This window comes from Muscardinus avellanarius (genome assembly GCF_963383645.1).
Source record: "Muscardinus avellanarius genome assembly, chromosome: 7".
Taxonomy (NCBI): Eukaryota; Metazoa; Chordata; class Mammalia; order Rodentia; family Gliridae; genus Muscardinus; species Muscardinus avellanarius.
This window is the reverse complement of record NC_137793.1, coordinates 28,543,430-28,569,126: the sequence shown is the minus strand read 5'-3', so window position 1 is coordinate 28,569,126 and position 25,697 is coordinate 28,543,430. Positions and strand designations below refer to the sequence as shown.

Here is a 25,697-nt window from a genome sequence, read left to right as displayed (position 1 = left end):
TCAAGGTCGTGGCTATAAGCAACAAAGCCTACCCAACTCCTGAGCCATGCACCCCTCTACTGAGCTGGACATCAAAGGACAGATAGGGAAGAACATTCGAGACAGAGACAACTTAGCCGTGCCAGTGTCAGGAGAGGGGGCATCGAGGTGGGCAGGGTATGAATGTCCCTGGGGAGCAAGTGAAGGCATTGAGCAGGGCGGTGGCAGGTCACGTTTGCCATGTAGCAAGAGATCCTGTGTCACAAGCTGGGGAGGGGTGGAAGCCAGGAAGCCAGGCGGGAGATGAGGGCAGCCCTACTGGCCAGCCGAGGGCCTGTGGCTCCAACGCTGTCACTGGGGGAGGTTCAGTAGGACTGACCTGTGGAGCTGCCCGAGATAGCCAAGGCACATGAGGAATTCTAGACTGCTTGTTCTGAGGCACACACTGGCACCTCCAAATTTGCCTCCCTCTGATGATCCACCCTCTGCTCTGTACCAACTGAGAGCACCCAGAGCCCTGCCCTGCTTCCTGACCAGGGGCAAACGAGAGCCCTTGTCACACACACCTCCCCATCCTAGCAGGAGGACAGGGTGCTGGGGAAGCACACCAGGACCTGGGCGGAAAGGGAGAGACAGGTAGTAAGGGCTTCCTGGAACAAAGTAGTGACTTATGTTACCCTAATAGGCAAGCTGGTGGTCAGATCCGGGATGAACTTTGCATGAAGGGGCATAGCAGAAGCAGGATAGGGTGATGCACAGATACAGGACAGACTGGGGAGCCCCCAAGCAATGTCCCAGAAACAAAACCCCCGGCCCCTTCACTCGGGCCTGAGAGCCGCCCTTGCCCACCATGTGTGTGAGAAGAGAGCTCTGAAGATGGTGAAGGCTTGGCCCCTACTCCCAGTGTGTGCCCTCCCTGCCCAGATCCCTGATCTGCCCTTGTCTCTCCTGGTTTGTGGCAGCCGGCGGCGGCAGCAGCGGGATGGCATGCCACAGTGCCAGGACTGGAGGGAGGTGACCACCCAGGATGCCGTGAACCCCATCGAGAGCCTGGACACCTGGACTGAGTTTGTGGAGGGGAAGAATAAGGTACAGACCGGCCCTGCCACAGAGTGGCCAGGGGAGGCAGAGAAGGGTGGTCGGGAGGCCCTCTTTGCCGCCTTTGTCTCTACCTGGCCTGTAGGGGACAGCTGGGAGCGGGGTGACCTTTCTGCAGTTTCTCACCCTTGGCTTCCCTGCCTGCATGTGGATTGGGAGCAGGCCTCCCAGCCAGGCCATAGGACCAGGCCCCCACAACCCCCCAGGCTGGGAACTACCCAGAGCTCCACAGAAAGCTTCTGAGCCTCTGGACCAGCTTGGGGGCAACCTCGAGACGAGGCCAGGAGGGGGAGGGGACTGAACAAAGGCGCCCACTTCCTATGGTCACTTCCTGTTTTCCTACACACCTCCAGAGCCTCTTCCTGTTTTAGGCCTGGCCAGGAAGTGCCCAGCTAGGGGTGGGGGCAGGGGTCTTTGGATGGTAGGCAGGGCCTGTGGCTCGCTCTCCTTCCCTACTGCTCTAGTTTCCTACTCCCTGAGCCCAGGGTTTTCTAGAAGCCTAGAACACACACACACACACACACACACACACACACACACACACACACACTGGCCTCCTCTTGAGGCTACTCTGGACTCTGGGAGAGGTGCTACATGCTCTGGGGCAGGCAAATACAGCCCATCACAAAGGTCTCACACAGTGAGCACCTATGGACCTGGGTCAGAAGTGGCAGCTGCCCTGATGTAACCGCAGTCTGAGTTTTAACCCTGGCTCATGCCAACGCCAAGCTGGATCCTGACTCCTCAGCACAGCCATAGACTGAGCCAAGTCATAGACAGAGGTCTCTGGCTCTGCCACGAGCCACCCTCTGACCTCAGCCATAGCTCTCCTGTGGCTTCTCTAGGGAGCCACCCCGCTCTGCTGGGTGAGGGCCTCACCTTCTCTTCTCTGCCTCATGGTCTTAGCTCTGGGTTTTGTCCATCACCAGCCCAAAGCCTGTTTCCCCATTCCTGCTGGTCACAGATACATCCTTGAATAAGGGTGGGGTCCAGGTTGGGGACACCCAGGCAGGAAATGGACCCCTGTACCTGTTCTCCACCCAGACCGTGAGCAAGCTGGTGATCCAGGATGCCATCGTGTCCGCCATGTACAAGTGCGTGGTCTTCAACAAGGTGGGCCAGGACGAGCGGCTCATCTACTTCTATGTGACCAGTGAGTGGCCAGAGACTTCCCCCCAGGGAGGGCCACTTCCCCTGGGAAGGCCTCTGTGGAGGCTCAGAAGCTGGGTTTGGGCTCACTGGGCACTCAGGAGACATACCTAGTGCCTCTAGGGCCCCTGGGACTAGGTGTGGACTGAGCGCTGGCTCACTGAGATGGCCCTCTCTATCCTCAGCCCCAGGAGCACCTCCCCCAAAGGCACCCCCTGCTCTCCTAGCAGCCCCACCCTTCTCCTACCGCCTCTCTTCTTGAGCCCTGGGTGCTATGGTTTGTGTGCGTATCTTACCAGGGAGAAAAGGTCTATAGACTCTCAGGTTTTCAGATGTGTTGGTGACCTTGGGAGAGCTAAGAAGCCCAGGCGTGAACCCAGGGTGTAGATGACGGCATCCCCAGTGAGGGGGAACCAGAGAGAATGCCGGGGGCAGTGAGGCGTTCACATCAGTGTGACAAGAAGTGGCCAGAAAGCTAGAAACTGATAGCATGGCACCAGCAAAAAGCTAAGAGAGGAACTGATGTAAGGAGAGGAAAGGGTGCCGTGGTCAGTAGCCATGGTCAGTAGCAAGACAGGATGAGGACTCAGGTGCCCACTGAGCCTAGTGACGAGGACCTTGATGACCTCGGCTCCTGGGAGAGGTGGGGGCAGCAACCTGTCTGGGGCTTGTCCAGGAGAGGCAGAGAGAGGTAGGGAGGCAGGAGGGGACCTGGTAGGTTAGGGCTGGCTTCAGAGAGCTGGCCCCACTGCTCAGTAAGGGGGAGAAAGAGCGGGAAGCAGTCCAGGCTCCTGGCCATTTGGTCGCTCAGATACACATGATGTACACCCCCAACTGAGAACAGAGAGGATTAAACAAACCCACAGGGAAGCGAGCACTGTGCCAGATATGTAGGTGAGCAGACATCAGTACAGGGTCTCAGGCGCTCCTCCCCACCCCCCAGCCATCCCAGATGGCTTCAGTATTGAGTCGGAGCCCTCCGAGGAGCCCCTGGAGGGCCAGCCTGTACGCCTCAGCTGCCGAGCTGACAACTACACCTATGAGAATCTGCGCTGGTACCGCCTCAACCTGTCCATGCTGCACGATGCACACGGGAACCCCCTACTGCTCGACTGCAAGAACGTGCACCTGTTCGCCACGCCACTGGCCGCAGACCTAGAGGAGCCTTCCCCCGGGGCACGCCATGCCACGCTCAGCCTGAGCATCCCCCGGGTGGCACCAGAACACGAGGGCGACTATGTGTGCGAGGTGCAGGACCGGCGCAGCCACGACAAGCACTGCCACAAGAAGTACCTGTCGGTGCAGGGTGAGGCACACTGGCCAGCTGGGGGAGGTGGGCCCAGCCTTCTCACCTGCCTTTGCATGCAGAGCATAGGTGATCTATTCCCACGTCTAGGCCCACAGGAGAGACCCCCTGCTCAACCCTGGCGTGGAGGTGCACAGCCTTCCCTGGCGCGCACAGTCCCTGGCCCGCTTAGATTTTTAAGACCCATCTCAACCTTGCACCTCCATCTCCCCCACTCCTGCTCCCAGACCTGCAGTGCCTGGTCCCTAGGTGCCCCTTTGCTTTCTTTGGCTCCACTCAGCTCCCTGTCTACTCCACCCCCAGCCCTGGAAGCCCCTCGGCTCATGCAGAACTTGACCGATCTCCTGGTGAATGTGAGCGACTCCCTGGAGATGCGGTGCCCCGTGGCCGGAGCGCATGTGCCCAGCATTGTGTGGTACAAAGATGAAAGGCTGCTGGAGGAAGAGTCTGGTAAGGAGGGGCCCGGGGCGGCTTTGGGGCCAATGGCCCTAGACCCACCTGAGCCGGAACCTCTTCCCACCCACTGCAGGAATTGACCTGGCAGACTCGAACCAGAAGCTGAGCATCCAGCGCGTGCGCGAGGAGGATGCCGGCCACTATCTGTGCAGCGTGTGCAACGCCAAGGGCTGTGTCAACTCCTCAGCCAGTGTGGCGGTGGAAGGTCCGGCCCCACCTTGCACCCCCTGACCCACCCTCCCCTAACGGAAGCCTTCGCGCAGCCCATTTTATGCAAGTTGTGCCTTTCTGAAGGGGCACCTCTGGCAGGGCAACCCCCTTCCCCCTCACATGAACACTGTGTTGCCCACTCAGGCTCCGAGGATAAAGGCAGCATGGAGATTGTGATCCTCGTGGGCACCGGGGTCATTGCTGTCTTCTTCTGGGTCCTTCTCCTTCTCATCTTCTGTAACATGCGGAGAGTGAGTCTACCTCCCCTTCCCCCTGCTCCTAAGGTGGTTCATGGGCACCTCCGCCCACCTGTTCCCACCCTGGCCGGCCCTTATAGCCCCATCCTGGCCCACCTGGCAGCCTCCCCATCCTTCTGTCCTGAGCTGCAACACAAGCAAAGGCTGTCTGCTGGTCTGTCCCATCCCTCATTGAGAGCCCCCCCCTCCGTAAAACCATCTGTGGTCTATCCCCAAGCCACAGTGGTTTGACCAAATCAATGAGTTGTTCCCTTCCGTACCCACAGCCGGCCCATGCAGACATCAAGACGGGCTACCTGTCCATCATCATGGACCCCGGGGAGGTGCCTCTGGAGGAGCAGTGTGAATACCTGTCCTACGATGCCAGCCAGTGGGAGTTCCCCCGGGAGCGGCTACACCTCGGTGAGGCCAGCGCCCAGTCTACCCTGCCCACCATGCTTGGCAGAGGCCGTTTGGCTGCTGCAGGGTCAGGAGGACTGGCGTGCCAAAAGCCTTCCATTCTCAGAACTCGTGCCAGGACGGCCCACCTAGTCCCTATGTGGCCTGACCTGTTCCATCTGGGCCCGCGTCCCCAGAACCCCAGCCAGGGCTCCCAGTTCCCAGGCCCCTAGGTCATTTCCCGCTGCTTTGTGCAGGGCGGACCTATCACACCTGCCTAAAGAGGATGCTCGGGCCTTCCTGTCTGCCTCTTCTCTCCCTCTCTGCCTGCGCCCACTCCCCACACTCTTCCTGTTTGGCAGAAGAAGCTCCCCGTGTCCCTCCTGCTCCCGGCCCTTCCTTCCTGGCCCTTGGGGCAGGTCACCCCGACTACCCACCCTTCACCCCCGTGCAGCTCACCTGGGACCGGCTGCCTGTCTTCACAGGGAGAGTCCTCGGCCACGGGGCCTTTGGGAAAGTGGTGGAAGCCTCAGCTTTCGGCATCAACAAAGGCAGCAGCTGTGACACTGTGGCAGTGAAAATGCTGAAAGGTGTGGGGCCAGAGGGTAGAAGGGCTGCCAGGTGGCTGAGGAGCAGCATCTGGGGGAGGACTGTGGTGTGGGCAGGGAAACGGCTCAGAGCAAGAATCTCACCCCAGATTCGACAGGAAGGAGGTGGGAATCAGAGCCAGGCATCCACCTGAATCCTCTGCTTCAGTAGAACCACCAGCAGGATATGCTAGGGACCCTGAGCCCCACCAGTCCACCACCCCCTAGGGACAAAGGGGATTGTGGGAGAGGCCAGGGCAGGTCCCACGCCATGCTAGACCCCTCCATCCCCTCCAGAGGGTGCCACAGCCAGCGAGCACCGAGCCCTGATGTCCGAGCTCAAGATCCTAATCCACATTGGTAACCACCTCAATGTGGTCAACCTCCTGGGGGCCTGCACCAAACCCAACGGTACAGACCTGGGGTGCCCTGGGGGGAGGGGTGCTGTGGATGGGAGGGGCCGGCTAGGCATGGGATGTGTGGGATTGGGTAGGGGCAGGGCCCAAGAGGGGCAGCCGGCAGTGGCGGTGTCAGGCCCGGATGCTGCTGCACAATTGGCCCGCAGCCACCAAGTACCTGGCTCTGCCCTGCCCCAGGGCCTCTCATGGTGATCGTGGAGTTCTGCAAGTACGGCAACCTCTCCAACTTCTTGCGGGCCAAGCGGGAGACCTTCAGTCCCTATGCGGTAAGTGGGCACCCCAGCCAGCCGCAGGAGCTCTACTGAGGGTTGGGGAGCGCCGAGGTGGGCTGGAGTGGGAGTGGGAGGTGCCTCCACCCAGCAGGCAGGCCCCCCTCAGATGCACTTTGTGCACCCTCAGGAGAAGTCTCCAGAGCGGCGAAGGCGCTTCCGCACCCTGGTGGAGGGAGCGGAGGCCGATCGGAGGAGGCCCAGAAGCAGCGACAGAACTCTGCTCGACAGAACCCTGCTCTCTGGGCTCCTGATGACCAAGGGAGGGGCGGGGCGGGCTCCTCCAGTCCAAGAAGGTGAGAACCTGGCTTCCTCTTACCCAGCATCTGGCTGGGACAGTGATACCTCATGATCAGGCACCCTCAGATGATACAGCCTGGGGCCCCTGGGTGAAGGGACTTCCATGGGAGAGCACTTAACAGGTTAGCTTTCAGATGTGTTTGACATTTGAGTTGGGTTGGGTGTCACAGGATAAATAGGAGTCTGCCTTGCAGATGGAGCAGGGGGTTGGGGGAGCACAGTGGGGCAGGAATATTTATTGTCCTGGCAAAGAGATTGGAGGTGATGGGAGGAGTGTGGGCAGACGTGCTAGCTAGCTGGTGTCTGGGCCTCAGAGGCCTGGCCAGGAAGGAGACAGTCAGGGTTGGGTGAACAATGTTCCCCAAGTTGGAAGATAGAAGCCGCGGAGGAGGCTCCTGAGTCTCCCTCCCTCTTTTGTGAAGCAGAAGACCTGTGGCTGAGCCCGCTGACCATGGAAGACCTCATCTGCTACAGCTTCCAGGTGGCCCGAGGGATGGAGTTCCTGGCCTCCCGCAAGGTGGGTCCCCCAAGTCCCCACCACATCCTTCAGAGAAGAGACCAGTACAAACACAGAAGCAGGTGTCAGCCCGCTCAGTCCTGACTTCACCCCACAGTGGCCCTGGAGCCAGTTAGCATCTCTCCCATTTGCCCAAGGGGAGGAATTCACGTTCTTCCCTGGCTAGTCAGATGGAGAGCTGGGTATGGAATCAGTCTGTCTGGCTCCCTGACTTTCTCTGCTGCCCCCACAATTCCATGAGCCCTCTCTAGGATGACAATCCTGGGATGCACAAAAGTGTTTCCCTAAAAGAGCAGGAAGCCAGTAGGGCAGCCCCAGGGTACCTTGGAGCTCCAGCCATGGGTGTCACCCCAGGATCTGAGCTGAGTGCCCCCCCCCGCACTGTAGTGCATCCACAGAGACCTGGCTGCTCGGAACATCTTGCTGTCAGAGAGCGACATAGTGAAGATCTGCGACTTTGGCCTTGCCCGGGACATCTACAAAGACCCTGACTACGTCCGCAAGGGCAGCGTGAGTGCAGAAAGAAGAAAAATGCGGGACTGGGGATGGGGAAGTTGGATCACTGACCTACCAGGAACGGGAGAGGCAGTGCTGGTTCAGGGCTGCAGGGGCTACTTGGTCTGCTGACCAGCTCCCTGGCTTCTGGGGAGCTCACTGCCCTCAGACCCCTATGGCCTTAGCCCACAGAGGACCCCAGTTGCCCTGCCCGCTGAGGCACTGGTGCCTGGAAGTTGAAGACAGGTGACAGGCAGGGGCTCCATCCAGGTGGTGAGCTGGCTCCCTGCGCCCACCCTAGGATGGCCTGAATGTCCAGAGCAGTGTCTGTCTAGAGACACACAGGCCCCATGCAGCGGCTGTCACAGAGGTATCTGTCCTTTCTCGGGCAGCGGCACGGGGCCTGCTGGTGGAGCTCAGAAGCAGGGCCTGAGTAAGCATTCACAGCTGTTTAGGGGTTTGCTCTTGGGAGAAGAAAGAAGGGCAGAGAGAGGATGTGAGCAGGCTGGGCTTGGGGGTGGTGTGACACCCCTGCAGGAGACTTTTGTCCTTTATTCTAATTCACAGGTGTGAGTTAGCAGGTGGTATTGTGGTCAGGTGTACATTTATGAAGCTACTCTCTCTAAGCTGTGAAGAAAGGGGATTGGTGGCACCAGGCTGGAGGCAGAGGCCAGTCCAGGAGGGCCGTGGTGCTCAGAGCTCCCAGGGAGAAGTCATGATAGGGAGAGACAGACAATGGGGAGGAAGAATCCAGGAGGCCTGGGAGGAGACATCAGGAATGGCCACTCTGCTTCTCCCAAGCACGGGGATTACAAACGTGCGCCATCACGCCTGGCTTAGTGCAGGGACAAAGTGGAGCCAATGGAGTTCGTCTGTTGGTGGAATGATAAGGGTCTAGAGCTAGAGGAGGGGTGCAATAACAACCCCAAGAAACCTCAGGGTGACAAGGGCCTGGCCGACTGAACAGCTGCAGGGAAGAAGCCTCCAATCCAAGCAGAAGGGGCCTGGAGGTGAGGGGCCCTGAACTCTAGCCTCAGCCCTCTTTTTTCTTCCCCATGCAACATGCTCCCTCCACCCCCCACAGGTCCGGCTGCCCCTGAAGTGGATGGCCCCCGAGAGCATCTTTGACAAGGTGTACACCACGCAGAGTGACGTGTGGTCCTTTGGGGTGCTGCTCTGGGAGATCTTCTCCCTGGGTGAGTGCAGGGTGAAGCGCCCAACTTAAGAATGGTAGGGTTGCACCATCAGCCCTTCCAGTGTCCGGGGTTGGCCACCTGGAGGTGTGCACCTGAGCAAGCCGCCCACGTCATTCTGGGGCAGGCGGCTTGTCATGGGCTGCTGAGTGGCCCCTGCCTCTCCCCAGCCTGGCCCGGCCTCCCAGAGGACTTTGCCTCCAGGATGGCCCACACTGGCACCACCTTGAGCCCACGCCAGGGCAAATCCTTGGTTCACGTGGCAGCCTCAGCTCAGCACAGGTCCCAGAGGAAGCCTGGTGCTTATCAGCAAACATACCTGGCCATGCAAGTCCCACACAGGAACACAGCGAAGCCCCCGCGCCAGGGTGGAGGGAGGCAAGGAACAAAGAAAACGTAGTGCCCACAGCCACAACAATAAATGCTGTTGCTGAAAATAAAAGAATGGGAGAATCTAGAAAGCTTGAGGGCCCTGTGTGAACTAGAGAGGTTGGGAGGCATCCCGGGTGCATGAAGGGGCGTGGGGCCTGGGGGTGTAGCTCAGCGGTAGAACACGTGTAGTACATGTTAGGCCTTCAGTTTGATCGCCAGCACTGCAATCAGTCAATCGATAAAAGTGGAGTAGAAGCAGTGGGCCAAGAGGAAAGCAGTCCAGTGCAAGGGGCAGCCAGGCCCATGGCCCCCAGTCCCCATGTGTTGAAGGTGCACAGGGCAGGGCAGGGCATCGGGAGATGCAGCGAGAAGCGGGAAGCTTTGTTGACACTGGTTCTATACAGCGCCATAGCCACTGAGGCTCCTACAACTGTAACTTCAGCAATGAATATTGAGGGTGTGGATTCTAAAGATGCCCCTGGAAAACAGTTATTCTAGTCCTCCTTCCTTCCTTTCTTTTCTTTTATTTCTTTTTTTGTGCTGGGGATTGAATGAGGGTTGAGGAGGAAGTTCTACCTCCAAGCCCTTTATTTTGAAGCAAGGGCTCCCTCTAAGTTGCTGAGGCTGGCCCTCAAATTTGTGATCCTCCTGTCTCAGTCTCCCAAGTACTGGGATCACAGGCACATGCCACTACACTTGGCGCCTAGTCTTTTTTTAACCAAATAAAGAACTGGGCTGGGGGGATGGACAGGCTTCCAGGTGGGAGACAGGGGTGAAACCCATCTTCACCCCACCGTGAGGAAGAAGAGAAAGGAGAGAGAACAAGTAGGACAGGGACAACTGGGAGGCTGGGGAAGTGGTGGGCAGCCAGCACCCCACCCACCCCAACCCCTCCCTGTCATCAGGGGCCTCCCCATACCCTGGGGTGCAGATCAATGAGGAGTTCTGCCAGCGGCTGAAAGATGGCACCCGGATGAGGGCCCCGGAGCTGGCCACGCCCGCCATGTGAGTCTGCTGGCCTGGCAGGTGTTGGGGGTGGGAGTGGGGCAGGGGAGAAGCTACAGCCATGGCCGGTGGGAAGGGTGGGGACATGGGACAGGGTCAGGAAGCAAGAAGAAAGGCATGTGGCCCTGGAAGAGGACTTGAAAAACAGGGGAGAGGGGTGTGTAGCTAAGGGAGTATGGGAAGGAGGGTGCAGGCGTGGGGGGGCATTCTGGTACAGGAAGGAGAACACACAGGCAGGGGAGGCCGGAGGGCAGGAGTGGCCAGTGGGAAGGTTGGAGCATCCTCTGACCACAAGCCGACACCAGCTCTACTACCCACAGACGTCGCATCATGCTAAACTGTTGGTCTGGAGACCCCAAAGCAAGGCCAGCCTTCTCAGAGCTGGTGGAGATTCTGGGGGATCTGCTTCAGGGCAGGGGACAACAGGTGAGCCCATTTCTGCCCTGTCCCACTGCAGCCTCTGACCCTAACCTGGCTTCCTCCCCTCTAAGCCCTGCTCACTGCTCAGCTACCAGGCAAGGGCCATGTGTGTCTGGGCCCTGGTCTCCTGGTCTGGCCTCTTGCTGCCTGTGCCCACGCCTCCATCTCCACACCCCCACCTCAAAGTGGAGACACAGCATGTTCTTATTGGACATGCATCCACCAGTGCCTCCTCCAGCTGCCATGCAGGTGGCAGAGCCATTCTTGCCCATGAGGAGTCCTGGGCTGGTCCTCCCTAGGTTTGCTAGGCAGCCTCCGTCTTCCCAGCATAACGGCGCTGCACCCCTTCACCTCCTGGTGCCCGCTGAGCATGCAGACCCTGGATTGTATGTCTTGCATCTCTCCATCTCTCCCTGGTGATTCTCTGGGCCAGCTCTCCCTCATGCTCTGGGACCTGGAGGAGTGACCAGGCAGCAGCCCACTGCCTGAGCCTCAGGTACTAGATGGATAATTTGGGTCTGGTTTTACTCCAAGAGAAAGATGAAATACATGCCCTGGTCCTCGAAGCTGCAGGAGCAACCAAGAGACTGAAATGAGGACGCTAGCAGAGCCCCAGCATGGCTTCTGGTAGGGCTGCTGGCAGAATTGCAGGAGGCTGGCCCAGCAAGCGGCCTGCGGCCTTGACACCCAGGCTGCCTGAGCGCTGTCAGGGCACTGGTGTGAGCTCGCCTGGTCCTCCCAAGCTCTGGCTCACACTCCCAGCCTGCCCTGACCTCTGAAGTGGGGTCAGGCCAGAGGGCAGAGGTAGGGGCTGAGCGATTTGTACATGTGAAGGTCTGTGACCCTGGCCACCTCTCCTGTTCCCGTCAGGAGGAGGAGGACTGCATGGCCCCGTGCGGCTCTCAGAGCTCAGAGGACGGCAGCTTCTTGCAGTCATCCACCACAGCCCTGCACGTCGCCGAGGCTGAGGCTGAGTCCAGCCCGCCGATCATGCACCGCCACAGCCTGGCGGCCAGGTCAGCACCTTCCCCGGACTGAGTGGGCCTGGGGGCTGCGGGCAGTCTGAAGATAGCCTGTTTTATCCTCCTGATTCATCAAGGAAAAGCACCTTGAGATCAACTTGAATGACTTGAGAGGCCGCTGGGTGCCAGAGTGACTCGAATGAAGCACTAGGGCCATTGATGTCCAGTGGGCCTGGTCAGCTGCAGGGCCCCTCCAAAGCCATGTGGGCTGTGGCTGTGTCTACCCTAAGCCTCCTCAGTCCTTTTCTCTGGCCAGTAGTATCTTAGTCTGTTTTCTGTTGCTATAACTAAAGACTGAGGCTGGGTACTTTAATACAGAAAAGAAGTTCATTTAGCCCACAGTTCCATAGATTCAGGAGCACAGTGTTGGCATCTGCTCGGCCCTGGGGAGAGTCATATGGCCGATGCCATCACGACCGCAGGAGCTTATGCAGAAAACAGTGTGTGGTGGGACAGGAAGCCAGGAGGAGTCAGGGACTAGGATGGCTCTTTTTATAACAACTTGCTTTCCTGGGAGAACCACATTAATCCCTTCCAAGGACGGAGCCCCCATAACCCAATTACTATACTGGAGCCTGAACTTCTAGCACATAAACACTTAGGGAACATACTCAGGCAGTATCCAGACCGTAGCAGCTGGCCTCCCTCACCTCCCTGTACTCCCACTCTCCCCCCACAAGAGCCCTCTCACCGCAGTTTCAAGGGAGCACCCGTCTCAGCTACGTGTTCTCTCACAGGGAAACAAAGGGAAGCAGGTTGGATTCCGGCCAGACTCCCCCTAGAGTATAATCATGAATGCCTCTGCGGGGCCATCCCAACGCCCCTGCAGGGATCCCAAGAGCAGGGCTGGCCACTCACTAACCCCTATCTGAGAGTGAGACCGTACCCTAAGTTTCCAGAATACGGGATCCAGTCTCTACCCCTTAGCAGTTTACACCCCTGGGAGTTTGTCCCATCCACATTCCCAGCGGCGTCTTGCTGCATCTGCCCCAGCCTGGGCTGGACCAGAACTGGGAATGAGAACAGCAGCCTGGGCCTCACTAGGCCCCTCCCAGCAGCCCCCAAGGCACAGATGTGCACACAGCTGGCTGGCCATCAGTGGTCCAGGACTGAGGCCCATCCCGGCCTCTCCCCAGCTCCATGCTGCACTTGGCTGGGTTGCCCTGCCCCCCTTCTGGGGGTCAGCAGTGGACTGTGGAGGTTTTATATCTTAGACAGGAGTGGAATTTCAGATGGGGAAGGGGAGAGGCATGCTCGCTGGGACATCCCAGGCAGAACCCGGGACAAGTCCAGTCCTCAGACCCCGGCCCCATCCATACCCATGCTCCTCTAGGCTGGAGGCCCTTCCTGGGGACAGGGGGCCATGGAGAGGTGGGAGAGTGGCTGGGATGGGCTTCTCCAGAGCCTTCTGTATACTCCTCACAGGTATTACAACTGTGTATCCTTTCCCGGATGCCTCACCAGAGGGACTCAAACCCAGGGTCCCTCCAGAATGATGACGTTTGAAGAATTCCCCATGACCCCAACGACCTACAAAGCCTCAACAGTAAGGGAAGGCTGGGGGAGGGCCTGTGCACCTCACATCAGGGCTGGGGGTATCTTTGGGGGGAGTAAGCACCAAGGATTCCAGGAGCAAGACCCAGATGTCAACTAAGACTTTTTATTTTATTTTTGATTAGCATGTAGAAGTTACATGTGTTAATGGGGTTCAGTGGCTATTTCTATACATGCAGAGGACATACACTCATGAATTCCAGCTTCTTCTACCCACCTTCCCACCCTCTGTTAATCACTGTTCTGCTTTCAGGTTAACTCTTCTTTGCTTCCACCTATGAGCGAGAATCTGTGGTATTTGTCTGCACCTGGCTTATTTCACATGACATAATGTCCTCCATTTCCATCATTTTGCTGCAAACGATAGCATTTCATTCTTCTTCGTAGCTGAGTAATACTCTCTTGGGTATAGACACCACATTTTCTTTATCCTGCTCACCCACTGATTGGTGCTTTACCTGTCTTCCCTACTGGATTATTGTAATACAATGAACATGGGGTGCTGGTATCTATTTAGCAAAGTCATAAGAAAATGCCCGATCCAGGGAACATTTCAGGTGCTTTGGGGTCTGGCACTTATACCAAGCCACCCCCTCTCAGCACCCCTGTGTCTCTGTCTCTCACGCAGAGTCCTCCCTCCCTGGCAACCCCAGGCCTCCTCTCCCAGCAGTGTGGAGACCCCAGTAGAAGGACAGAGCCCCTCTAAGTCGCTCTCATCTCATCAGCCCCAGTCACAGGACCCCCTTGGCTGGCAGTCAGTGCCACCAAGTCAGAGAGTAGAGGAGGCTGGGGTATGGGCCACAGGAAGACTTGGATTGTCCACTTAGGAAGTGACACCCAGTCCTCAGAGGTGGGCCAAGCTCAGGCAGCCCTGTGAGGTGGGGCAAGAGAGAGGCTGGCCAACCCAGACCTGAGCTCTTGGTGACACACAGCCAGGGGTCATGCCGGCACCTCCAGTCCCAGCTGCCAGCCACCTGGAGCCACGGGGGTCAGGACCCAGCCAGTGAGCACTGGCCTGAGGAGTCCCCTGGCCAGACCGCACAGATTCAGACTGTGTCTCCAGGGCCACACAGAGACCTCGGAGGGCCCCAAGCTCTGAGGAGACTGCAGTTCCCCTTCCGTGGGATTCGAAATGAAAACCATACCCAGCCCCACTATACCCAGGATTCCTATCTAGGACTACCACTTTTGTTTTTTGGTGGTTGGTTGGTTTGTTTGTTTGTTTGTTTGTTTGTTTGTTTGTTTGTGGTACTGGGGATGAAACCCAGAGGCCCTCAGCTACTGAGTAAGTTGTCAAGGCTGGCCTCACACTTCAGATCCCATCTCAGCCTCTCAGGTACTGGGATTATAGATGTGTGCCACCGCGCCTGACTCAGGAGTATCACTTAAAAAAAAAAAAAAACTGAGCCAGGTGTGGTGGCGCATGCTTGTAATCCTCGCGCTTGGGAGGCTGAGACAGGAGGATCGCACAGGTCAAAGCCAGCCTCAGCTACTTAGTGAGGCTCTCAGCAACTTAGTGAGATTTTGTTTCTTTCTTTTTTTTTTTTTTTGTGGTACTGGGGGTGGAACCCAGAGGGTTTCTACTTCCGGGCTATACTCCTAAACCCATTTTTTATATTTTATTTGGAAACAGGGTCTCACTAAGTTGCTGAGAGCCTCACTAAGTAGCTGAGGCTGGCTTCGAACCTGCGCAATCCTCCTATCTCAGCCTCCCAAGCACGGGAATTACAAGCGTGCGCCACCACGCCTGGCTCAAGACCTTGTTTCTAATAAAATAGGTCTGGGAATATAGCCCGGAGGTAGAAAGCCTCTGGGTTCCACCCCCAGTACCACCAATAAAAAATAAAAAATAAAATACTGAACTGCTAGATTCTTTTTTTTTTTTCTTTTGTGGTACTAGGGGTGGAACCCAGCAGCATTCTACCTCCAAGCTACACCCCCAGCCCTATTTTTTATTCTTTATTTTGAAACAGGGTCTCACCAAGTTGCAAAGGGCCTCACTAAGTAGCTAATGCTGTCTGAGAACTGTGATCCTCCTGACTCAGCCTCCCAAATGCTGGGATTACAAGCTGCACCACCATGCCCAGAACTGCTAGATTCTTTTAAATACTTTTTCTATTTCTCCTATGGCTCCTGCTCTACCTGTACCCCAAGCACATGCTTGGCCATCTTGTAGGATCTCTAGCATGGGGTGTCTCATACACCAGGCACAGATCCCAAGACCACAGTTCTTCCTTCATGGCAGGCTTGCATCCCTGGCCCACATGCTCTAGGGCTGGAACTGATGCCCCCTAGCCTGGCCCACTTCCCTCAGGGACAGGTGTTAGGTCAGCAGCAGTGGCTGCTGATGACCCTTCCTGGCTAGAGGGCAGCTGCCTGCAGGAGGCTGTGCCCAGAGCCACAACTTCAGCTGGTTCTCTCCACACAGGATAACCAGACAGACAGCGGGATGGTGCTGGCCTCAGAGGAGTTTGAGCAGATAGAGAGCAGGCATAGACAAGAAGGCGGATTCAGGTAAGGACCTTGGCAGCCTCTTCCCCTGCTCAGATGGGCACTGTGCTCCCTGGGAGGGCCGTGAGCAGAGGCCTGGTGAAGGAAGCCAGGCCTGCTTGGGTCCTTTAACTCTTACCTAAAAACTTTCATGCTCCTGTTAACTTTTTGTGGGTTTAAGGGGAGGTGCTCTGAGACCCAAATCCTCTGGGCCCAGCCATGTCACCAAAGGAGCTCCTCCCCATCACCACCAGGACCCGCAGAGCCTGGTGCTGATCCCAGAACCTCCCTTCCCCTTGACACATGCTCAGATGCTGCATTTTTGTGAATCCACATGTGATAACACCGTGTCTAGTACACACACACAACCCTCCCCCAGCCCAAGGCAGCCACCCTGGTCCCCAAACCCCCAGCACTCAGCCCAGTGGCCAGAGAAGCCAGGCAGACAACCTAACCTGACCTTCCTGGTGTCAAATCTTTTTTTCTTTTTATTAGTACTGGGGATTTAACCCAGGGGCATTCTACCTCTGAGCTACACTCCCAGCTTTTTACTTTTTTTTTTTTTTTTCGGGTCTGGGGGTGGAACCCAGGGGAATTTGACCTCCAAGCTACACTTCCTGCCCTATTTTTTATTCTTTATTTTGAAACTGGGTCTCACTAGTTGCAGAGGGCCTCACTAAGTAGCTGAGGCTGTCTGCAAACCTCGATCCTCCGGTCTCAGCCTCCCTAATGCTGGGATTACAAGCGTGCGCCACCATGCCCAGCCCAGCTTTTTACTTTGAAACAGGTTACGGGCTACACTCCCAGACACCTATTTTATACATGATGCAAAACATCATATATAACAGTACAGCTGGTTTTAGGAGACCACTAAAACCATAAACATAACAGTACAGCTGGTTTTAGGAGACCACTCAGCCCTTCCCTTACAATGTACCCAGGAGAGAGACTCCATGTGCACACATGTGGTGAGTTAGGAAGACCCTAAAACCTGGGATCTGCAGAACCATGCCCGAGCCACTGCAGAAGCAGGGTCTGTCCCATGAGACTGTCCCATGAGAGGAGCGTGTGACAAAGTGCTGGGGACAGTGACAGAGGCTGGAGAGAGAGTGGAGAGGCTGAGACTCAGGCAAGGAGAGCGAGTCTGAGGCCCAGGAGCAGTAGTCTTGGGGAGCACTGCTCTTAAAAAGGCTGTAAGAGGAACAGAGCATTGCATGGTGGTGATGAGTGAAGGAAGTTCTAGAGAATAACGGTCCTACAGAAGCCTCCAGAGCTCAGGAGAAGACAAAGACACACACAAGGAATTTGTTCCATGCAACATTTCACCTCACTGTCACATCAACAGAGGCTGCTGTTTGCACAGGTTCCTGCAGAACCTGCACCATGAATCAGACATTTTAAATTTCAGAATATAGCCGGGCATGGTGGCACATGCTTGTAATCCCAGTACTAGGGAGGCTGGAGACAGGATGATCTGCAGGTTCGTGTTCAGCCTTAGCAACTTAGTGAGGCCCTCCACAACTTAGTGAGACCCTGTTTCAAAATAAAAAAAATGAAATAGGGCTGGGGGTGTAGCTTGGAGATAGAATGCTCCTGGGCTCCATCCTAGTACCACAAAATTTTTTTTCAGAATATGAACCCGATACAGGATTATTGTTTGTAATCCCAGTACTTGAAAGTCTGAGACAGGAGGATTTCAGGTTCAAGACCAGCCTCAGCAATGTAGTAAGACTCTTAGCAACCTAGCAAGATCCTTTACAAAAATAAACAGCTAGGCACGATGGCACATGCCTATAATTCCCAGTTCTTGGGAGGTTGAGACAGGAGGATGGAGGACATCCTCAGCAACTTAACAAGACCCTGTTTCAAAAGGGGGGGCACTGGGGGTCTCACTCAGAGGTAAAATGCCCCTGGTTTCAGTCTCCAATACCAAAAATAAAATAAAATAAAAGGGCTGAGGGTATAGATCAAAGATAGAATGCTCCTATTCAGAATATAAATGGACAGTGTGAAGATACAACACCATGATGAGCCCCAAGAAGGTAGAGTAGATCGCTACTCCGTAGGTGCACTTGCTTGGCACTTAGAACATTCTTCAAACAAGTGCCTTGGAGGAGCCTGTGGAGAGAAGAGGGGAGACTTTACCTGCCTAGGCATTTCCAGCCCTGTGAGAAATCAGCCATTGCTCCCTGCCAGGTTGCATCAGTGACCCTTCAGGATTCCAAATTCCCTGCCCCATAGTGGAGTGTTTCATCCACGACTGTAGGTAAAAAAAAAAAAAAAAATCTAGAATTGGGCTTGTGATTGGCCAGCATGGCGGCCAATGAGCAAGTGACTGGTGGGCCCACACAGAGCCTGCAGGCGCACTCTAATGTAGGGGCCAGGGGTGGAGCTATAAGACAGGGCATGAGTAGAAACTCTAGATGAAGCATGCAGTGAGTGGATGTGCAGCAATACCAAAGTTGTGGCCCTGACACAGCACTTTTGAATGAAAAAACAGAGGAAGCCACCTGTCTTAGTGGTTTTATTCTACAGTAGAATGCCTGAGTCTGGGTAACTTATATTGAGCAATAATGCGTTCAACTCATGATTCTTGAGCCTGGGCAGTCCAAGCACATGGCACCAGCATCGGACAAGGTCGTTTTTGCATCATCCTGTGGCAAGAGCAAAAGAGAGGCCAACTGCATTTGTAACAAACTCAGTACAATGGATAATGACATTATCCATTAAGTGACCCAATCACTTCTTGAAGGTCTCACCTCTCAACACTGTTGTGTTGCGGATTGAGTTTCCAACTCATGAAGACACATTCACAATACCATCTAAACCTTCAGCCCATTCCACAGGATAACCTATTTCTGGTGTAGGAAATTCCAACATGAATAATCATGAACAGAAAAACTAAACGCTATCCATACAAAGTTATTCTAAGACTAAAACAGGAAATTAAAATTAAAACTTCACAGGAGGACATTCCTAAAAAGAGGAAAACTGAAACACAACACTCCAAAGTGAATGAAATAACAATGAAACAAACAGCTGCACCATGAGTCAGATGTTTAAAAATTCAGAATATAAATGGACAGTGTGAAGATATTAAATGGAAACTTACTTCACAAACGAACATGGAAGATATGGAAAGAGTAGATTCATATCTAGGAAGGAAATTAAAATAAAGAATGAAAATCAAAAGTGCCAGCAGGATAATATATATGACCAGACTTATAGCGAAGGCAGAAAGGATGACGTGAGAACACTTGTTCCAGTCAGCACTGTCACAGCCATAATCTAAAGACTGACCATAAAACTTAGGGGAAAAAGATTGATTTTCTTACGGTTTCAGGCTCAGTCCATGTGAAGCTGGGGACCATGGATCTCAGGGCATGACAGAGTACATGGGCTGTGCTCCTCACGTCATGGAGGTCTGAAGCAAGAGAGAGTAGGAAGAGGAGGAACCAAATATAATCCCCAAGGCCACACCCCCAGGGACCCACCTCCAGCCACACCCCACTCACCCACCCGGTACCACCCAGGAAAATCCATTGCAGTGGATCTGTCTCCTGCTGGATTACAGCCCTCAAGACTCAATTATATCAACTCCAAACACCAATTTTTGAGTTCTTCAAGGGACTATTCTATATCTTAACCAGAACAACAGTCAAGAAAATGAACTGAAATCGAAGTAAAAGGACCAGAAAGAAATAGATAATAGAACATGACTAGAAGGTATACAATATATGTAAAATTGGATTCCAAACAGTAAAGAGGATCACAGGTTTGAGGCGTTTCCCAAAAACTCAAAGTGAGAGCCAAGAATGGAGCCTGGTGGTGCAGTAGAGAGGTGGGCAAGGGCTGGAACCTGCTCATGGTGAGAAGCGTGGACTTCACCCAGGACAGTAGGAAGCCACTGGAGAGTGCGTTGGCAGGAGACCCCTCTGTCCTATGTAACTGTAAAGATCTCTCTGAAGTGTGGAGTAGGGGAAGACCCAAGTGGGAATGGAGAAATCTGCCAGGAGGATAGCGCAGAGCCCGCAAGCTCACGCTAACCCAGGGCGTGGGATGGAGAGATGTGCATAGATGCATCTGGGCATCAGAATGGACAGGACTTCTGGATGGATTGGGTGTGAGGGCTGAGGGAAAATAAGGGCCACAGCCAGGTGGTTGGCTTAAGCAACTGAGTGAACACCAGTAACGTTCACTGAGATGGACAAGACAGGGAGCGCCACCAGGTGGGGAGGGCACTGCTGCCACAAGGGCGGTGAGCTGGATGCTGAGGGGATGCTCCACCTCGGATGGTTGGTGGTGAAGGAAAAAGAAAGCTGCAGAAAATAGTCCAGAGTGCTGAAGACAGACACATGTGCTGAAGCTCAGCTATAAGCAGCTGCAGAGGGCGCTGTTCTCCGTATGGGTTGTCTTGTAAATACACCACCATGAGCCATGAAAAAAGGCAAAAGACCTGGCGCACACCTGTAACCCCATGCTTGGGAGGCTGAGACAGGAGGAACATAGGTTCTAGGACAGCCTTTGCAACTTAGCAAGATCCTATTTAAAAATCAGTAATCTTTAGCCAGGCGTGGTGGCGCATGCTTGTAATCCCCGCGCTTCGGAGGCGGAGACAGGAGGATCGCGCTGGTTCGGAACCAGCCTTGCTGGCTTAAGAGACCCTGTTTCCACATAAAAAAAAAAAAAGTTAAAAATAGGTCTGGGAGTGTAGCCCGTGAGAGTGTATCCCAGAGGTAGAAGGGCTTCCAGGAACCCCAGTACCACCAAAAAAAAAAAAAAAAGTAATCTTTAAAAAAGGCCGGGGTGTAGCTCAGAAGTAGAATGCCCCTGGATTCAATCCTCAGTACCACACACACACAAAAAAAAAAATGTAACAAAGGCACCTGTATAGGTTTTGGGGGGATAAAATCAGACATCGTCCGTGGTCCTGTGTCCAAGCTTGGAACAGAGGAAGCTCCCAACGGTGTCTGACAAACCAGCTGTATCACAACAGTCTCTGAGCATGCGTATGCCCTGGCAGTGTCTTTGGTGACTCCAACTGGGGTCCAGTCTCCTCTCTTCTTTCCTTACTAATGCCTCCTTCTTCCCTGTCTTGGCAGCTGTAAAGGACCTGGCCAGGATGTGGACATGACCAGGGTGCACACTGATCCCCAGGGGAGGTGGCAGCGGCCCAGCCGGGGGGCACAAGGAGGCCAGGTGGTATACGACAACGAGTACAGGGATCTTTTGCAGCCGTGCAAGGAGGGCGCCTGCTCGCCATCTTCTGGCCCACCCTTCTTCACAGACAACAGCTACTAAAGCGACACCAGGCAAGACCCCTGCCCCTGGCTGACCCTGGTCTCCAACAGCCAGTCAGGAGTGGGGGGCAACCCCAGCAGGGCAAGCAGACGATGGAAGCCCAGGCTGGAAATTCATCTCCTTTACCCAATCCTTAAGGAGTGTCCTCTCCCCTCTAAAGCCTCCCTAGCTAGGAAGAACAAGACTCCAAGCTCAAGGGCTCCCCTGAACTCTGTCACCAGCGCCCATCCCAGGCCATTCTTCAGGAACCCGTGTTCCCTTATATCTTTCACATTTCACATTCAAATGCAATTTAACTGACCGTCCATGGGTGCTGGCCTCTGGGCTGGGCACACCCATGGAGCCTGGCTCCTGATTACCTCCTTTGTCACTGTGGGTGAGTGGCACCGTTTTCTAACAAGGAGGGGATGTGTCTGAGATCCAGCTAGAGCAGGGCTTGAGCCGCAGTCCCCCAGCCCCCTTCACAACTGGGTCCCATCCAGCCCTCTGGGAAGGCTTGCTTTGCCTGCTTCCCCAAAGCTGAAGCAAAGGGCACCATGTTTCAGTCTCACAGCAGCAAAGTGGGGAGGTGGGGCTCCTCCCCTGAGCTCAGCCAAACAGCTAAGTAGCTCAGGGGCAGCCATCTGAAGGTGGGAACTGGGTTACAGAGGTTAAAGCAGAATGCCCCCCTCAGTGTGGAGAAGAACCATTCCCTATGTTATTATTTGTGTCTTGTCATTAGAACTTCAGAGACTATTTTATCTGCTGTGAAGAATTCACTTTTCAAAACTTCAGTCAGAAAGGGTCCCAGAGATGATCTTACTGGGTCTAGATATATCTTGCCTCAGACCTCAACCAAGTCAGGGGCCATCATAGCAGACACTGCGGGCACCACCTCTCTCTCTCCAGAAGGCTCCCAGCTCCCACCTGCCTGGCCCAGAATCTCAGAGCCTGGCTGGTCCGGAGCTGGCCTGTCTGGTTCTCCCTTCTGGGGCCTGGCTCTGCCACCCAGAGTCCTCCAAGACAGGAGCCTCCTCATGAGAGATGGGCACCCAGTTCCCCCAAGGAGGGCTCTGGAGCTGGCACAGAGTCTGCTCAGACCCCCTGTCCCAGCTGACACTGCCCAATCTGCCCCACCAGAAAAAAGCCCCTTTTCCTGGATACTACCATGGAGATCACCCCCCTCCCAGTTCCATCCCAACACGACGCTTGCAGGACAGGCGGCCATGCGGCAGCAAGCAGGGGCTTGTTGGCACATCCTCCCAAAGAGAGTATTTTTACTGTATGGTATGTTGAGTGCGCGTATGACTGTAGCCCTCTTCATCCCCCATGGATCTCCTTCCTCTGCACGTCACCTGACTGCAGGACTTGGGTCTCCGCCTCACCTGGTGGAGGAAGTTCAGAGACTCTTCTTACTCAGAGACCAAGCGCCTGCGGTGGGGGTGCAGAGCCCCTCCCCACGTGTACACCCTCCCCCGTTTGTGTCACCCCTCCTGTCATGTAACTGCACACAGAAAAACGTACCGGGAAAGAAAACTACTACGATCCCACAGACAATGTTCTCAGAAAAGATGTAAAATATTTAACAGAAGATAATAATAAATTTGATGCCAGTCTTTTGAGTTGCTGTGAATGGCTTTTAAGTGGAGTTCCAGCTCTGTGAGATTTTGATCTTAAACTTCCTCCAGGCCGCACCAGGCCAATGGACAGGTTGCTCAAAGGAAACAGCAGTCAGGCATGGTTTCCCTTGAGTGGGCTCGGTGCCTGGATCCCCCTCCCTCGGTCGGCGCCCACTCCCCGCAGCCGCCAGCAGAGGGCGCCGGGAGGCAGAGGAGGCCGGCTCTGGTCCTTCCGCCGCGCTTGCTAGAGAAGCTCTCCCCTGATGCCTACTTCATTTATAAAGTTACACGGCAGTATGTCGCCGCCTATTAGAGCCACATGTGGCCCCCTGAACACTAGTAACCTGCGCAGTACCTAGAACCACCCGCAGTCACACCAAGGAAACGGGCTCAGCGGGGTGCAGTGCGTGCCCTTGACAAGGCCACGGAGGTTCTGAGCGGGGACTCCAGGCTCCGCACTGCCCAGGTCGAGGAATTGCAGCCCGCAGAGTGCGGAGCGCCCGGACCACGGTGTGCGGGTGACCCTGCCTGCAGCGTTGGCGGCACTGTCACCAGTGAGCGGCTGTCGCGGGGTGGCAGCACCCTGGGGCATGACACTGCCCATCTAGCTAGTGGTGTGACCACTGGGTGGCAGCAGCCCTGCCCGCTGGACCCAAGCAGGTGGCGGCCAGGCCGGGCTTGTCGGCACAGTCTAATGCGACCCTCACTAAAGGGCAGAAGGCAGGGTCACTGCCCCTGCTGGCCACTCTTTGGGGCCGCTACCTGCCTACAGCAGTGTTACTGGACATTCCCAGCCTTGTTTCCAACTCTGGTGGGAAGATCCTTTCCCCACAAAGGCAAGTGTTGGTGGGGGTTTGTTTTGTTTTGTCGGCTTTGTTACTGTGTTTTGTTTCTGTAAAAAGTCTAAATCTAGCTGGGCGTGGTGGCGCATGCTTGTAATCCCAGCATTCAGGAGGCTGAGACCAGCGAATCATGGTTCCCAGACAGCCTCGGCCACCTAGTGAGGCCCTCTGCAACTTAGTGAGACCCTGTTTCAAAATAAAGAATTAAAAAAATAGGGCTGGGGGTGTAACTCGGTGGTAGAATGCCCCCGCAAAAAAAAAAAAAAAAAAAAAAAAAAAAAAAAAAAGTCTAAATCTGAATACAGAGGACCCCACACTGGACATTTGTGTGTGTGTTTGAACATTTTAATTTTGCACTATAATTGATTGAACTTGGCCACTACCTTAGATGTATGCCTCAAAACAGATGTCAGGCACTAAGCCCAAGGTGCATCCACGTATGGCAGGGACTGGCGCCCTCTGCTGGGAAGGCTGCCGGGCCGGGGCTACTCATGTCTCTGGGCTCCTCTGAATCGGCCTGGGGGGGACCCTCAAGGCTGGAGCCTCACCCCCAGGTCCCAGCCCTCCTGTAGCTCCCATGACCACAGACTCCAGGCTCTGTGGCTGGAAAACTTAGGCAGCCAGGGGTGAGGAGTGTTCGTCGTCAGCCCATCCGGTTACCAGAAAGCCTTCTCATCTCCTCCCAAGAGGCCCCACCCCTCACCGGAGGCAGCAAGGCCCACTCAAGGCTGAGGCGTCATCACCTTCAGACCCACGGGCTTCAGCCCTTAACGCTCATTGTATGTGGAAGGAAAAGACCAGGAAGCAACTTCTAGAACAAACATGGGCTTACTTCCTCTGGGCCCCACTCTCAGGCCACTCCCCAGGAGCCCAAGAAACTCGAAACTGGGCTTCCAGCCCAGGTAATTGGCCCCCACTCAGAGATTTATTTTTTTAACTAGGTATTGAACTCTGGGGCAATCTACTTTTGAGCTACAACCCCAGCCCTTTTTATTTTTTACTCTGAAACAGGGTCTTGCTAAGTTACTGGGGCTGTCCTCAAACCTGTGATGCTCCTGTGTAAACCTCCCAAGTACAGGGATTACAGGCCTGTGGCGGCATGCCTGGCTGTCAGACCCATTTTACACGTGGAAAAGCTTAAACCCAGCTTCCTCCGGATCTTTAGATGCAGGTTCAGAGAAGAGGCTGCAGATGGCATCGTGAGAGAGCTGGGGCCGGGTGTGATCTAGGGCAGCTCAGGGTTATGAGTGAGGATGGGCGGCCAGACATGGCACACTGAACCCAGGGGCATTCTACTTCTGAGCTAAAACCACATCCCTATCTTAATTTTGATTTTGAAACAGGGTCTTGCTAAGATGCTGAGGCTGACCTCGAGCTTGTAATCTTCCTGTCTCAGCCTCCCAAGGACTGGGATTACTGGCATGTGCCATCACACCTGGCTGTTCTGAGCTTTTTTATGAATTAATACGATCCACACACATCCCCAGTATCTTTCTACTAAAAAAAACCATGCTGGGTCCATCTTCAGTTCATGGACTTGGCAGGACCCCATCCCAGTCCAAGCAGAAGCAGCTAAACTGGCCAAAGTATGCACCAGGTTCCCTTAGCTACCACTGCTACGGTCAGCACAGCTGCACAGTGGGGACCTTTTAAAACCTCTCGGGAGGGCCCTGAAGACAGCAGCAGGGCTCAGTTCCCTGAGCTTGAATCATTATCTAAGGTTTGGTTCTGCTGGTTGCCCCTTTTCCACACCAGGAAGAACATCTATCTAAAAGACAGGAGCTAAGAGATGGCTGCGAAGAGCAGGGTCCTGGTGACCTCATTTGGGCCTGGATCAAGCTTTGCCTGAAGGCAGCCCATCCTTGGCACTTGAGTCTGCTGAAACCATGTGGGTCAGTTTTTCTGTCACTTTCAGCAGTGACCTGAGCCCACACCACAAGAACCATGTTGACTGGCTCTTCCCACCCTCCCCACTACAGAGTCCTGCAGGAGGGAGGGCCCTGGACAAGGAAGGGGCAAAAGGAAGTCCTTGAGAAACCAGGTCAATATTGACCAAGGTGAAGCCACCCCCAGTAGTGGGAGCAGGCTGCAGAGGTGGCGCCGCCCAGAGCCCCTGGCCCAGGTGGCTAAGCTAGGAGGAAGGAGGAAGGAGGCTGAGGAGGGCGTGCTGGCGGGGGCTCACGAGGTGACCCCTGAGGAGGCCAGCGCGCCTCCATGAGCCCTGCAGGAGCTAGGGAGTCTGCGAGGGCAGCGCAGACTATTGGGGTGTGGGCCTGCCAGTCGGCCAGCCTTACCAGGCCTGCTTGCTCCTCTTCCAGACACCTCTGTCCAGTAGCAGAGCAAGGCTAACCTGGGCATCATGGCACATGCCTGTAATATCAGTACTTGGGAGGCAGAGGCAGGACAATCACAGATTTGAGGTCAGCCTCAAACTTAGACTTAGGAGACCCTTAGCAACTTAGCAAAACCTTGTTTCAAAG

General features: G+C 55.0%; 1 protein-coding gene across 1 annotated transcript in view; it reads left to right on the top strand.

Moving 5' to 3' along the window:
* The window catches only part of FLT4 (fms related receptor tyrosine kinase 4), a gene marked incomplete at both ends in the record, with an annotated part of 46,146 nt that extends 25,369 nt beyond the window's left edge, over window positions 1-20,777 (top strand). The window contains 20 exons of the mRNA XM_080698807.1: window positions 942-1,068; window positions 2,122-2,230; window positions 3,170-3,532; window positions 3,836-3,982; window positions 4,062-4,193; window positions 4,343-4,449; window positions 4,722-4,857; window positions 5,319-5,423; window positions 5,718-5,831; window positions 6,017-6,105; window positions 6,239-6,404; window positions 6,831-6,925; window positions 7,313-7,435; window positions 8,505-8,616; window positions 9,891-9,990; window positions 10,311-10,416; window positions 11,281-11,426; window positions 12,858-12,978; window positions 15,415-15,500; window positions 20,579-20,777. Coding sequence (XP_080554933.1) covers window positions 942-1,068; window positions 2,122-2,230; window positions 3,170-3,532; window positions 3,836-3,982; window positions 4,062-4,193; window positions 4,343-4,449; window positions 4,722-4,857; window positions 5,319-5,423; window positions 5,718-5,831; window positions 6,017-6,105; window positions 6,239-6,404; window positions 6,831-6,925; window positions 7,313-7,435; window positions 8,505-8,616; window positions 9,891-9,990; window positions 10,311-10,416; window positions 11,281-11,426; window positions 12,858-12,978; window positions 15,415-15,500; window positions 20,579-20,777 — 2,683 coding nt within the window. The remainder of the gene's footprint in view (window positions 1-941; window positions 1,069-2,121; window positions 2,231-3,169; window positions 3,533-3,835; window positions 3,983-4,061; window positions 4,194-4,342; window positions 4,450-4,721; window positions 4,858-5,318; window positions 5,424-5,717; window positions 5,832-6,016; window positions 6,106-6,238; window positions 6,405-6,830; window positions 6,926-7,312; window positions 7,436-8,504; window positions 8,617-9,890; window positions 9,991-10,310; window positions 10,417-11,280; window positions 11,427-12,857; window positions 12,979-15,414; window positions 15,501-20,578) is intronic.
* Between the last annotated feature and the right edge of the window lie 4,920 nt (window positions 20,778-25,697).